The sequence below is a fragment of the Eumetopias jubatus genome, unplaced genomic scaffold, assembly GCF_037043125.1.
Source record: "Eumetopias jubatus isolate StellerSeaLion01/CBP00866 unplaced genomic scaffold, mEumJub1_p1.0 scaffold_14, whole genome shotgun sequence".
Classification (NCBI taxonomy): Eukaryota; Metazoa; Chordata; class Mammalia; order Carnivora; family Otariidae; genus Eumetopias; species Eumetopias jubatus.
This window is the reverse complement of record NW_028274820.1, coordinates 35,765,108-35,780,334: the sequence shown is the minus strand read 5'-3', so window position 1 is coordinate 35,780,334 and position 15,227 is coordinate 35,765,108. Positions and strand designations below refer to the sequence as shown.

General features: G+C 40.9%; 1 protein-coding gene across 1 annotated transcript in view; it reads right to left on the bottom strand.

Annotated features, from left to right (window-relative positions):
• Nucleotides 1-6,001, bottom strand: part of CDK14 (cyclin dependent kinase 14) — a 465,190-nt gene extending 459,189 nt beyond the window's left edge. Inside the window, exon 1 of the mRNA XM_028120572.2 lies at nt 5,879-6,001. Coding sequence (XP_027976373.2) covers nt 5,879-5,969 — 91 coding nt within the window. The 5' untranslated portion in view covers nt 5,970-6,001. The remainder of the gene's footprint in view (nt 1-5,878) is intronic.
• Nucleotides 6,002-15,227: the final 9,226 nt, after the last annotated feature.

Sequence of the window (15,227 nt, the reverse complement as noted above, 5' to 3'; positions counted from 1 at the left end):
ATGTTTCATATTAAGGAGAATGCACAAAGGAACTAATTTGGCTGAAAGCACTAGTTGGAGAAATGTTTCCAATTTATAGAATTGTGCATAGGTGTTTACTGGTCTATACTAGACAGTTCTAGTCAGGATAGAAGCACTTGTGTCACTCTTACTTGGAAAGCTATGTTCTGACAAAAGCAATGGAAAGCAAATTATGTTGGCAATTAAGCTCTGAGAGAAGTCATGTGCTTAAACTGAAGTTATCATTTCAGAGCCTGTACTATACAGTCTAGCAATCTTGAAAAGGATATTTTCTGTTTCCTACTATAGATGAGGTTGTGGAGAGTTAAGGTGGATGAGAGCAGATTGAGGGAGATAAAATGTTTTTGAAAGTTTAATTCTTAGTTTTCCTCTTTTTTGCCTAAGAAACTGATCTGTAATATATTTCTCTACTTGCTTTATTAGAAGACAACTTCTTCTGAATGAAAAATTAAGACAGCCCTTTCTCCTAGTCTGAAATGGCTTATCTTGCATTCAATTACTTACACACATTTTATTATGTATTTGCTTTAACTTACATTAAATCCAAAATAAGCTATTTCGATAGAAAGCTATCAAGAAAGCTAAGAGCCTAGATGATCTTTAATTGCTATATTTTAACTTAGAATGTAAAACTTCTAATCTGGAAGGCTTTCTTTAAATATCAACCAACCATGTTCCTAAACTACAACCCTCACTTCCTTCAAACCTAAGACATGTCCTCTAATCAACATACTTGAGTAGTGATTCCTAGATAAAATATTAATGACCTACATAAATATAGGCAAGTTGTTCCATCTAAAAAAAAAAAGTGTTTTTTTGGAATAAGAAATGATTAGCTCAGTGATTCCAAATACAAAGTCAATCACTGTACAGCCTCATACCTAGCTCATTTAACAAAGATGAATGAAAAATTATATGGCTGTCATGCAAGATCCAAAGCTAAAGCACCAAACTTATAATTCACAGCACAAACTTCCTATACTTTATATACTTTGGACATAATAAAGTTCCAAAATTTAGCCATGGTTTGTCTTAAGTAAAGCATCAAATAGGAACTGCAGTTGAACTATCTTTTGGGTAACTGCAAACAGAATGAAGACCCTCAAGCTGAGAGAAAGCAAAAAACTAAAATGTCTTTGACATCCAGACGGGGCTCTTTCTTTCTTGCCTCCTGGATAAAGAGATGGGTCTGAGGGCAAAAGAGAAGGAAGAAATAGAAGAGGAACTGCAGGTGTTTTCTAAAATATAAGGAACAGGAAGCTAGATTCTCTCCCCCGCATTCTATTCTCCAGCCCAAGATACCACAGGGGAGAACATTTTAAGACCCCAAAAAAGCCATGGCTTCACTGAAACCCTTTATTGGTAGACTGACACCTTATACAGTTTCTTATAAATATTGAATCCTTGTCCTGAACAGCAGTTAACAGTAACAACAAAGGCCAATTAAAGATGTCTCTGCCAAATATTTATCAGGTCATTGATGAATAAACCCTGACCTAAACAAGCACACAACATCTCATTACTGATTACATTCCCTGATTGTCATTAATCATTCGTGTAAATGTAAACTCACAACTGTCTTGGAAGATATCTTGGAATAGCAAGCATATTACATTTTTATGGGTTAACAAGGTGGTATATATTAAATCATTTAAGATATTCAGATATCCTACTTAGTCCTCTACTCAGACACTGCTTCCTCTAGAAAGCTCTCCATGTTCCCACCAAGACTAAAGTGATGTCCTTCCTATGTTCTCCAACAGCAAATTATGTTAATCTTCCTGGTAAAATCTGTCACTCTATATTGTCAATGCCCATTCACTGGCCTGTATCCTCTTAAAGTCCTCGAGGACCGGTAACAGTGGCCACTGAATCTCAATGTCAGCACAGTATCTAGCACATATGAGGTACTCAATAATTATTTGTTGAATTAATGAGTTCTACTTCAATGGCAAAACAATAGTCTCTTACATTTTGAGACACACTAAAGTTTTGGTATATGAAAACCATATACTATTTTCTCTTATGAAAGGATCATGGATATAAATTCCATGTCACAGTTCGCAAATTAAAATCTTCTGAAACTACATGGGGAGAGAACTTGGTACTATATTTAAATTCTGTGCCTGAACCTTTACCCTTAAGAACGGACTTATCACATGACAGCTGGACCCCACATTACATACTTACAGCACAAAGTAACAAACCCCAAAATTCAGTGTAACCATAGCCTCTTCCTTCTGTTCAGTTCTCTCACAAACTACATCTTTTAAAGAAATGGTATACATGGGGTTCATTTCCAGTATCACAGAGTATAAACTTCCTTTCTCTACAAGTTAATCCAAATAAGCGTGAAGAAATGCATTCAAATGAATATGAAGAAATGCCAGTTTGACCTTAATCTTACGCCAGATATTACAGAAAGCCTTCTTCCTCCTAGGCGATCCTTTAAAAATTGAAAGAAGGAAAGAAAAGAGGAAAAGGATTTTAATATAACCTTTTTAACAACTAAGTTCCCACTTTTCACTTTTTATGCTAACCAAAAAAAAAAAACAAAACAAAACAAACAACAAAAAACATAAGACAACTACAGTAGTTCCTAAATATGTGAACACACTGACACTATTTAGTAGAAAACGATACTCACCACTGAAATCAGTGAATGCCTTTGAAATTCAATTACACCCATCTTATAAAAGAACTGTAACTGTGTTATAGTCACTTTTTGGCAGATGTCATAAATTAGAGTGCTATGGCTTGAAAGCAAGTGTGTTTTATTAGACCTTATATAATATAGTAATTTCAGATCAGCTGTATTTGGGATGGGTAGTGACAAAGTTGACATGATCACTCATGTGTGAATAAATTAAACATTAGCATTACCACTTTTATAGAGTCAAAACCGTTAATAATAAACATTGACTATCACATACTTTCAAACGTCCTCATTTTCTATCAATGATTAATTTCTCATGGCTAAACAACGATACTGTATATTTTGCCATATAGCAAGCTACACTTTTGAATCATCCTAAAAAAGCAAAATTAAGTCAGTATGTTTATTTCAAAAGCCATCGTAGATTGTTTAAAGGGAATGAAAACGCTGAGATGTTGGATTATTCAACAAGAATAAACCATTCGCTCTTTGATCTCCTCATGAAGTACCAATGAAGACAGGAGGAAGATGGGGGATAAACAGAGAAATGGGAAGGAAGAGTATCAGCCCCCAGTACTGTTCTTCACATGTAACAGATACTGCACTAGATATTTTATGTATCCTACCTGATTTAATCTTCACAACAACCTTGAGAAAATTTATACATGCGAACTCTGGGGTTTAGGGATATTCTGCTAGTTGCCCAAGGCACACAGCAAGCTGGGAAAACAGGGTTCAAACCCAGACCAGACTAACTCCAAAACCCATCCTGTTTTTATACTGTAAAGTCAGTAGCCCCTTCTTCCCCTCACTTCTCTTGCTTCCCACCTAGAAGATCAATTATGTCTATATGATGTAATCACCAATAATGATAATAACATATTATGAATCTTTATTGAGTCTGCACTATGTACCATACAGGACATCATATGCGTTATTTCACTACGTGCCAATAACAAAACTGAGTTGTACATGAAAAACCGAAGCTCAGAAGTGGAGGGACCTGTCCAAGGTCACATAGCTACAAGCAGCAAGATGGGAAATCCCAGTGGTCTGACACACACAGCCCACACCCTGTGGCTATGCACTATATAATTCCATAGTACAAACTCCATTCAATAGCCTCAAGCACCTTAAAATCTTTACATAATCAAATTGATTTTATTGCTTTGTAATTTTGCAAATAAAACATTAAGAAAATACAGATAACAAAGATCATTTTTTCTGTAATCCCATTTCCAATGCATGTGTTGGGTTTGCTTCACAAGCACAACCACGTAAAATCTCTTTATCTCCTTTTACAGTATTCCAGAATGAGAGTTACTATTCAGAATCATGACTCTCCATCACTACAAGAAATAATCAGTTATGTTCACTGCACTGTACTGTTTCTGAAAGGGAGGAAGTAAAATCTACTGTATCTTAGAAGATATTTTAAGAAGTGTTGGAATCAAAAGGAGTTTCACATCACTAACTCTCAGTAAGCTAGAAAATCCAATTAACTGTAATACCCCATTTGCCAGCATTGTAGTTAATCCAAATTTTACTGATTGGTGATCAAAATCTTGAAATTGCTTAAACATAAGGAATTTTTGTATTAATGTCCTTGGTTTCTTACTGAGATTCAACTGCAATGAATTATTTAACACAAAACTGGAAGGGCTCCAACAGAGTCATTAGCATTAGTAAATATACAGTTAATGTGTTTTAGAACAGGGCTTAATGGACTCCAGAACCCGCCTCTGTGATGGTTTTAGTCCGGGGCAGAACATTCTCCTTAAAAATGCACACCAACTCAACACCTTGCTCTCTCACATTCTTCTTGGCTTCAATCTTCATTTGCATGTAGGAACTCTTCATATGCATCCCTAAGTAAAAGTGAAACTGCAAATATCCGATACATGTAATAAGTAAAACCAGGATTAAATATTGGTTTCACACGATAACTTTACAGTCATTTTGGGAGAGATTTTGTATACCAATAGGAAATTTTAAGTTAAAGACAACAAAGAAAACTAGGCTAAATTTTGATCCATATTTTCTCTTGCTTGAACAAAGTTTGCATATTTTAGAGTGCACTTATAAAATGATTTTTAAAGGAAGGGATGGAAGGATGACTACAATACTCATATGCACCCCAGGGGTTTATTTTAAGGAATTAAGTACCTTATGCTTAATTTCCATTAACACGTTCATTAACATGGATGACATGTTAAACAAGTGAAACAAAGGCTAGAAGGCTTCTTAGGGAATCTGAGCGGTTATTTTTAGTGCTTGTATGATTCTCTTGCTGAAAACAGTTACCTACATAAATGAAAGTTATAATGTTAGAAGAAGCAGCTACCGTCTTAAGGTTAAAAGGGCTTTCTATGGCCAACCCTAAAAAGCTAACAAATCCATTCCACACAATACTGTTGTCACCCTGTTATAGTCTGTGACATGGATTTATTCTTAAATGTCCTAAACATTTCTCAGTTTTTATTTGTACATCAGTCGGTTGGTTGGCTGGTTTAAAGACAATAGTTCCGGAGCTCTAGTAAATGTGAGAAGTTCGGGAGACTCATTCGTAAACGTTCAGAGAAGTTCACGGCGCGCATTTATTTGCCGCAATGGAAAGATTCAGAGAGCTCGGGACGGAACAGCCAAATCTCGCTTTCGAGGACCCGAAGTACCGAACAAAAGGTCCCAAGGTATCTGTCCTACTTCCCTTTAGGCTGGATGTCTTAAACAATACCAAGGCACAACTCAACGTCTCACCAATTTCCAAAGCTAAATTATTTACGAAACACCCCAGAGCAAAGCCTGCGCGCAATAAATAAATAAATAAATAAATAAATAAATAAATAAATAAAACAAGTGACCCAGGAGGCCGTGCAGCCGGTTGCGCAGCGGGGCCCGGGGCGTCCCATCGCCTGTCCACCGCGGGCGCGAAAGCCCGAGCGCTAGTGGCGAGGAGACGGAACCCAAACTGTAGGCTCAAGATCATCCACAAACGAACCCCCAGATCCTGAGAGAGAGGGGTGTCTCTCCTTTCCATTGTCGCCCTCCCCCCAGCTCCGGGCACTGTTCGGTCCACCGTCCGCTCGTAGCGCACCCCACGCCTGCCCCAGGTGGCCGCTGCCTTGGTGGTGCCAGAAGCGCGGGGAGGGGAGCAGACGACGGGGGCGACCGGCCGGGTGCCCGGGGCAGCGCGCCACTCACCAATGCGGCTGAAACTCTCCGACAAAGTTCTCCGCAACTTCTTCATCTTGCCGATCTTCTCGGCCGGCTGCGGCTCAATGAGGTCGCACATCTGGGCGACACCGGCCTCCGGCAACTTCCCCAAACTGGTCCAGAGCGGAGCGCAGACAACGGCGAGGGCGCGCGGCGAGGAGAAGGCGGCGCCTCCTCCTCCTCTCCTCCTCCTCCACTACCTCCTCCTCCTCCTCCGGCCAGAAGGCGACGCGCTGGGCTCGGGAGGCGAGTGGCTAGCTGTAGGCTCCGCTCGGGCCTGGGCCGCGGCTGGGCGGACGGGGGCGTTCTACGTGGTGCCGGGGGCGGCAGCCATCGCCGCCGCCGCGGTAGCCCCGCGCCGCGCCGCCGCCCGGCTCATTTTCCCTCCTTTGTAACCGAGAGCGGCGCGGCGGGCGGCCGGCAGTGGGGGCGGCGCGGCCGGAGGCGGGGTGGGGGCGGGCTGGGAACAAGGTGCGGGAGCCGGGGGTCGCCGAGTGCACGGGGCACAGGCGGGGAGAAGTTCTCAGCCCCGAGTTTCGGGCATTCGGGAGAAAAGAGCCGCGGAACCGCCACCCGCCCCGCCCTCACCGCCCCTCCCGGCGCCTCCGCCCCGCCTTCCCTGGGCAAAGGACCCCGGGCGCGGGACCCCAGCGGGACCTCGGCTCCCGAGCTCGGAGTCCGCGTCCTCTTCGGGCCTCTCAGCCCGGCTCGCGCCCCCGCGGCGCCCCCTCCCGGCCGCCCCCGCGCGCCTCTCCCTGCCCGGCCCGCCCCGCCCCGGCCGCGAGCTGCAGGACCCGGCCAGCGCGGGGCCTCTAACAGGCAGGGCTGGGAACTGGCAGCGGCGGGGACTCTGTCTCACGCTGTGGGGAGGCCACCCAAAGGGAAGGCTCTGGATCTCGGTCATTTATCTGAGTGGTTTTCTCCTTGCCACGAACGCGTGTGAAAAGAGCGAGGAGTTGGGGGGAGGGGGTGGCCGCGACCACTGCCTCTGAGTCCGGAGAATGGAAAGGCCTGGGGGACCGCTCGGGTGTGACGGTGACTTTTTTTCCCCCCAGTTTTGCCAAAAAGACTGTGAAGTGAAAGATCCAAAGGGTAAGGTGGGCCCGTTTTTTAGGGGAGTCAAGTGCAGAGGTAGAAGCGTCAACTGTAACCCCCCAAGGCCGGGCTAGTGCTGTTTCCTTCACCCCTGTGTCACTCTGAGTGACTGATGGGAATGTAGATGTAGCTAATTGCTGATAGGAACACCCAGTTCCATAATAAATAGCAAACAGAAGTCCTTCGTCTCTACCAGTTTTAGAATATATTTCCAAACTGGAAGGCTGGGAGGCCAAAAAGATTCTGACCTCCTCTCCCCGCCCCCTCAAAAAAAATTTAAAAAGGAGGGGGTTGGAGGAGGCTTTATAAAATCCCAGAACAGTTCAGCCAGCAAAACACATCGTCTTCATTCTCTTAAAACGTGGTTCAGCGAGCGCTCCAAACGTTAAGTCTCCCAGGGGAGAGAGAAGGAAGATGGGGGAGGGCCTGAATGTTGATTTGCGGCCAGCAAACTCCTTATGAATAGAAATTTAGTAATCTTGAGTCATCTGGCTGTGTAATAAGAGCTTGTGAAAGTGTGACAATGCTGTTTGGTTTAAAGGAAGTTTTGGGGAGTTTGTGTTTTGTTAAAAGATTTTTATCTTAAAACAAAAACTAGCCCCCTGCCTTCCTTAAATTGTGAGGTAGAACACTTCGATTTGTTCTGTTCTGTAATGAGCACATTATTGGGTCTTTGATAGATTGCTCCTGATAAAAGACAGGAAGTCAAGCCAAGTGGGGAGCCAAGGAGGGTGGGGAATTCATCAAGAAAGTCAGTATGAGTTAAAATGCAAGGATGTTGGGTCCTAGTGACCATATTTAGATATTACAGACAGCACCAAGTATGTCCTCAGACAGGAAAAAGTTTTGACTTTTACCACTTCCTTGGGCTAGTTAGGGAGAAAGTTATCAGCAGCTATGAATGAAAAGACAAAAAGCAACCAATCAACATACTGATGGGCTCTATCTACCAGTCAACAAAGATGAAATAGTTACTAATTTAATAAACTTTGCGGGGCGCCTGGGTGGCTCAGTTGGTTAAGTGTCTGCTTTCGGCTCAGGTCATGATCCCAGGGTCCTGGGAGCAAGCCCCAGGTCCATCCTGCTCTCTGCTCAGTGTGGAGCCTGCTTCTCCCTCCCCCTCTGCCTGCCTCTTCCCCTGCTTGTGCTCTCTCTCCCTGTCAAATAAATAAATAAAATATTTTTTAAAAATTTAAAAATAAACTTTGACTACTATATGTCTGTGGCTATCCTAGTCATTCTGACAGTGACTATATCATATAGGTAAATACACATACAGATATAGATTCTCCTTTTCACCTCCCCAGTATTTAATATTTCCAACTTTTTAAAAGGTCAGCTTCTGCCTGAGTAAATCATGGTATATCCTTACAAAGGTACAGTAGGTAAACATTTTTTAAATGAGATAAATCAGTATGTATTGATGGATAAATATATCTAGGGTAAGTGAATAAAAAGCATATTAATCATTAACACATTTGTGGGAGGAAATATACTTATGTTTCTATATGCATAGAAAATTTCTCTTAAAAAAGAACAAAGGGGCACCTGGGTGGCTCAGGGTTAAGCGTCTGATTCTTGATTTCAGCTCTAGCCATGATCTCAGGGTCATGGGATAGAGCCTTGCATAGGGCTCTGCACTCAGCACAAAATCCCATAGAGATTCTCTCTCTCTCTCCCTCTCCTTCTGCCCCTTCCCCCACTTGTGCAAGGCTCTCTCTCTCTCTCTCTCTCTCAAACAAATAAATAAAAATTTAAAAAGAACAAAGAACTGTTAAGTGTGCATACCCAGAACAGAATGTTCCCTTTGCCCTTTATACCTTTAAGTATAATTTGAATGTTTTACCCAAAGAACACATTACTTATAAATACTAATAAAAATACTAATTTAAAACATAAAAATAATATTTACTTCATTTTTATCTACCCCACTCCAAAACTTCAGCTTTCCCACCTCCAACAAGCTTCACCTAATCACAAGAGTATACCTAACAGGAGAGACAGTAATGGACCAAATAAACCTTGTCAAATATGAATAACCAACTTTCCATTATATGCTTAACAACTTCCTTTGTTGGTTATATATTAAAATGGTTAGTTTTGCAAGAAACCGTGACACAAAGAAGGAAATTTTTAACTGGATGCTTTTAAAATGTGAACACTTAGAGGATTCAACTCTTGACACAGTTATTTGTTTCACGTATGTCTTCATCCTAGATTGTAAGTTCACTGAGGGCAGGGACCTTAGATACCAAAAGCATGATGTCTATTTCATAGTGGATATAAATTAAATGTCAAATGAATGTGGAATATATTGCTGCCACTGAGAAGTGATGTGTTGTCCTCAGAAACAAAGATGACTATCCAGCATCTGTGTGGCATATGTATTTTCAGTGGGAGGATGAATCTGTGCCAGTTCTCCCTCCGAACTTCAGGTTCACAAGGTTATCGTTTTGGCTGGCCTGAATTAAAGGCAGAATCTGAATACAAACAGATAAGCTTACCTAGAGGCTGAACCCAGCATGGGTTGACCTTAATCAAACTTATCATTTAAAGCATGCATATGTATTAATGAGACCTTGAGTAGTAGCAACAGTGGTTGGAGATCCAACTCTTAAGTGTTGTGTGGCCTTAGATAAGTAAGTGACTTACATACTTTCTTATCTATAAAATGAGGGGCTTGAACTAGATGACCTCTAAGGGCATTCATAGCAGCAAGATTCTGATTTTAAGTTGAATGGTGAAATTTTTCCTCTCCCAGCTTATATACAAGGTAGATATACTAACGAGAAGTGATTAACATGCAAATAAGACAGACGAAGACCATCAACAAAAATTATGTGCAATGGGATACATTATTTCTAGTTCAGTTATACATAAATTATGTTTTTATTATAAATGGATCTTGTCCATATAAGAAAAATAGCAGGCTAATACACTGGCAGTAAATTTTAAGGGAATGAATCCTAATCCAAATAAGATGAAATATAGAGGATTTGATTAGAATCTAGAATCCAGCAAAAGCAGAAACAGATTTACTGATCCGAAACAGTATGAAAAGACACTGTCAGTAAAAAAAAATCCACGAAACAAGGATGCCAAGTACGTGGGGCATAGAGTTAGAAAGTGAAGTTAAAGAGAGAAAATGTATGTTTATTAATGTAAAACTTTAGAATTTAGCCAAAGGGTAAATATTAAGACATATAAGCAGGTTATAATTATTAAAGTGGCAGAAATTTACATAATTAAATATCCTTTTAGAAAGTCTAAACAGTCACTCTAGTTAATTATTTTTAGGATCAAATATTATCCTCCTTTTTTGAACACATCCAGCAGGAACTTCTCAGGTTAGGTGACTTACACCAAGTTCCCAGTGAGTCATCAGTGAAACTAGTACATGGAATCTGAAACTCTTCTCACCAACTTTTGTGTTCCAATTGTTGGATAATGTCTGGCCTTAAGGAGTTCCTGGTTTTTGTTCTTGTTTTTTTGACATAGAGCAAATTAAAATAAAAAGGGGGAGGAAAATGGAAGTTTGCAGAAACCAGGGTGTTCACACTCATATAAATGGAGCCCCCCAACTTTCCCTCACCCTGTTCTATCAGCCATCCATTGCCTAGTGACTCCTAATTTCAATCCTTTTCACATTTACAGAATCACTCTGTTGCCACAAACCTCCAAGCTTGTGCAGAAATAAAACCTGTATTTGTCTGATTGTTTTATAGGTAATTCTATATTTGTTCATCATGTATTCAAGAGACCTAGGGACCTAAGTAATTGATCTACTTGCAAATGGCTATAATAAGAACAGAGAAGCTGCCAAAACATCCAAATGATGTCAAGTATAAATTAGCTCAGAACAGTTTTGAAGAAAATTAACTACCAGGGTCAAAGCATGCATCGAAATACTGGTAAATTGCCCTGTCCTATTAAAACCATGCTTAAATAAATGTTAATGTTACCTCATTCCTGCTTTCCATTATTATATAATTTGTACAGTGGAAGTCTATATAAGAAAATACCAACCACCATTTCTAACGAAGATATGAGTCACTTAATTCGGCCCTTTGGTGTTATTTGTGTGTATGATATAGATGTGTCATTAAGAAAGGGCCCCCATTTATGGCTGTCATCCATTTTAGTGCACCCTGTTCCACATCCATCAGAATTAAATTTCAGGGACCAGTCCTGTAATTGAACTCTAGATATGGATGTGACAGTGGTCAGAAGCTAATGCTTTAGGGAATCAAAACCTTATGCCTTTTCATCAGTCTAGACAAGTCCTATTAGGGGCAATTAAGTTCAGAAACACAGCTCTTCTATCAAAAACATCCTAATCTTTCTTTCCAAGGCCCTTGACAGTTCATCTGCATTCACATGCCTATTTTTTTTAAGATTTTATTTATTTACTTGAGAGAGAGCCCGAGTGGGAGAGGGCCAGTGGGAGAGGGGCAGAGGGGCAGAGAGAAGCAGACTCCCCACCGGGCAGGGAGCCCGATGCAGGGCTCAATCCCAGGACCCTGGGATCATGACTTGAGCAGAAGGCAGAGGCTCAACCAACTGAGCCACCCAGGTGACCCTCACATGCCTATTCTAATCAAGGGCTTATAAGCCAGAAAAAGTGTCCATAGGATAATTACATTGATGGTATCATCAGACATATCATATTCACTAGCTAAACTCACTACTTATTATTTTTAAATGTAATTAAAATACTTATGGTTTTATAATGGGCTATAAATTGATGATCTCATTTTAACCTATACATTATCATTATCATGATGTTACACAAGGAAATGGCCAAGAGATGCCAAGAGACCATCCCCAAGATCATCACACAGCATCCAGTTTTAGATTGAGACACAGTTTGGTTACGAAAAACTTTTCTTTTATAAAACATTTTTGTAGCATGCTATAGGACATTTTCTTTTTCTTTTGCTATACTTTGGGTATAATTAGGATTGTCCTTATTGTATAGAAAAGAACTATTCTGAAGCAGAGAGAGTTCAAAAAACCAGCCAAACTCAAGCAGGTTAACGGATGGATCAAAGCTCCTAAATCCCAGTGCTGTATTTTGATATTTCCTACCATAAGGGAAATATTAAAAGTACGGTATTGAAAGATAATACAATTGACTTTGAAAAAGAGGCTCCTTTCTACTCTAAGTGGTGTTTGTAAATGAACTAAACATTCTGAAACTATCACTTGTTGAGCCATTGCAGCACGTGTCAGGGTATTGGGTTAATAAAATGCAATTTGGTCATAACCAATATTTAATAAAATATTCTCCACCTATGAGGATGAGTCATATCAAGATTATTTGGTGTCTGGGGCGCCTGGGTGGCTCAGTCAATTAAGTATCTGCCTTCAGCTCAGGTCATGATCTCAGAGTCCTGGGATTGAGCCCTGCATTGCGTTCCCTGCTCAGTGGGAAGCCTGCTTCTCTCTCTGCCTCTCCCACTCCCCCTGCTTGTGTTCCCTCTCTCTGTGTGTCAAATAAATAAATAAAATCTTCAAAAAAATATAATAAAATCACTTGGTGTCTTAGTCCGTTTGGGCTGCTATAAATGGAATACCATAGACTGGGTGGTTTTTAAACGACAGAAATTTATTTCCCACAATCTGGAGGCTGAAAGTCTGAGGCCAGGAAGCCAGCATGGTAGACTTCAGGTGAGAACTCTCTTCCAGGTTGGAGACTGTCAACTTCTTACTGTGTTCTCACATTTCAGAAGCGGTGAGGGAGCTCCCTGGGACATCTTTTATAAGGGCAGTAATCTCATTCACGAGAGCTTCACCCTCATAACCTAATCATCTCCCAAAGATCCTCCAAATACCATCATATTGGGGATTAAGTTTCAACATATGAATTTTGGGGAGACACAGACATTCAGTCTGTAGCACTAGGGAAGCATTTTCAAAGGATCATTCTAGAACATCTTAGGCAGGGACTGGAGAGGCAGGAGGAGGAAGGGACACATATAGATTGAAAAAGCCTCCAAGATGATTCCCGTACAACCTCCATCAAGTAAGAATCATTAATTTAGTCCCTTAAGTAACAATATGATGGTAGTTATTTGATGAAAATCAGATAGAGAAGACCAGGTAGAAATATTCATGGAGCATAAAAGACAGTAAGATTGGAGAGGTAACATCCTAGATGTGTTTCAAATGGTAAAAAAGAAAACAGGGTTAGGAGCCAGAAGATACTCTCAGTTCCAGAACCTTCTGTAGTGACCTCTACAGCATCACCAATCCTCTGCTTTCTCAGCTGTAAACAAGAGATAGACAATTATCCTGGTCCTTCCCACCTACAAATTTAAGAGATCATCATCTCCTTTTCCTAACCAAGTATATTTAATTTCTTCTAATTGCAAACCAAGAAAACAGAGATTGGCCGATAGACTTGAACAGAAAGGATTGAGAGAATCGGTTTCCAGCATTATCTCTATTTTCTTATCATAAGCAAGTAATTTCACTTGTTTTCATTTGTATAATTATCAAATGCTTACTTTTTATTTTCTTTTCAAGTTTTTGTTTACATTCCAGTTAGCATAGGTGTAATATTAGTTTCAGGTGTAGAATTTAGTGATTCATCACTTCCATACATCACCCAGTGCTCATCACACCAAGTGCCCTCCCTTATCCCGTTCACCTATTTCACCCATCCCGCCGCCCACCTCCCCTCGGGTAACCATCAGTCTGTTCTCTACAGTTTAGAGTCTGTTTCTTGGTCAAATGCATTTTGACACCTACTATGTCCCAGACACTGTGCTAAGAGCAGATATACTGCAATGAAAGGGGGGGAGCATAGTCACACCCCTGCCTGCCCAGGGCTTGCAGACTAGTGAGGGAAAATAAAAGATGACCCATTTTAAAATAAAGGAAGAACTGGGTGCTATCGATACCATGCAACAGGGAGATTTCTCCTTCATCTGAGGATCAGACAAGTCCACCTAGAGCAATCTCAGCTAAACTGAGATCTGAAAGATCTCTAGAGGTAGTTAGGGGGCACGCAGGAGTCCCTGGCAGGCGGATCAGCACTTGGGGCCTGATGAAAAAGGAAGAACATAGTGCATTCAAGAAACTGAAAGGTGGTTTGAGCATAAAATGGATATGAAATGGTCTGGTGAATCTGACAAGGACCAAAAAGTAGACACTTTAGTGATCATACAGTAAAGGCTATCTAAGCACTATTAGAAATGTTAGACAACACTCATGGTACTTTCTGTTCCTCTCGAAAACCCACAAAATCATAGTGAATGGATTTTTTTTTTTAAGTGGAGCCCAACATGGGGCTTGAACTCATAACCCTAAGATCAAAACCTGAACTGAGATCAAGAGTCGGACATTTAACTGACTGAACCATGAATAGTTTGAATGGATTTTTTTTTTTAAAGCAAAAGTCCACAAGAACATAGATAATAAAAGAAGAAACACCACCTAAACAATTTTGGAAGCCGGAAAAACCATAATTGAGTAGTTACTGACTTGGCAGCCCCAAGAAAGCTTAACCCTAAGCCAGCAGTTGGCAGGGCTGACAGGCAACCTACTGAAGGTTTATAACTGAATGTCAAGATGCCTAACTTTCTTTCCTCACTTTCTTCGCATGATTCTGACCAACTGATTGCCCTCTAGTGAAACCCAGTTTCCAGGCCCAACAATGTAAGTTAACTTTGCCTAAAACTTTTTAGTACCTGTATCCTAGATTTGGGCGGAGAGACAAAAATCTCCAGACAGCTGATGGAATATTTTAATAAGAAAGAGGCCAAAACTAACATAAAAAAGGAGCCAGGAAGGGATGCCTGGGTGGCTCAGTAGGTTAAACATCTGCCTTTGGCTCAGGTCATGATCCCAGAGTCCTGGGATCGAGTCCTGCATTGGGCTCCTTGCTCAGCAGGGAGACTGCTTCTCCCTCTGCCTGCCGCTCCCCCTGCTTGTGCTGTCTCTCTCTCTGACAAATAAATAAATAAAACCTTTAAAAAAGAAAAGAAAAAGAAAAGCAACCAGGAAGAAATAAAGACTATGCAGGAGGGGGAAAAAAAACCTATTACGAATATCTTCAAAGATTCAAAGATAGTGAACTAGTATAAGATATTGTAACCATTAGATAAGAACAGGATGCTACAAATATTTTTTTTAACTTTGTTTTGTTTAAAGATTTATTTATTTGGGGCACATGGGTGGCTCAGTTGTTGAGCGTCTGCCTTCGGCTCAGGTCATGGTCCCAGGGTCCTGGGATAGA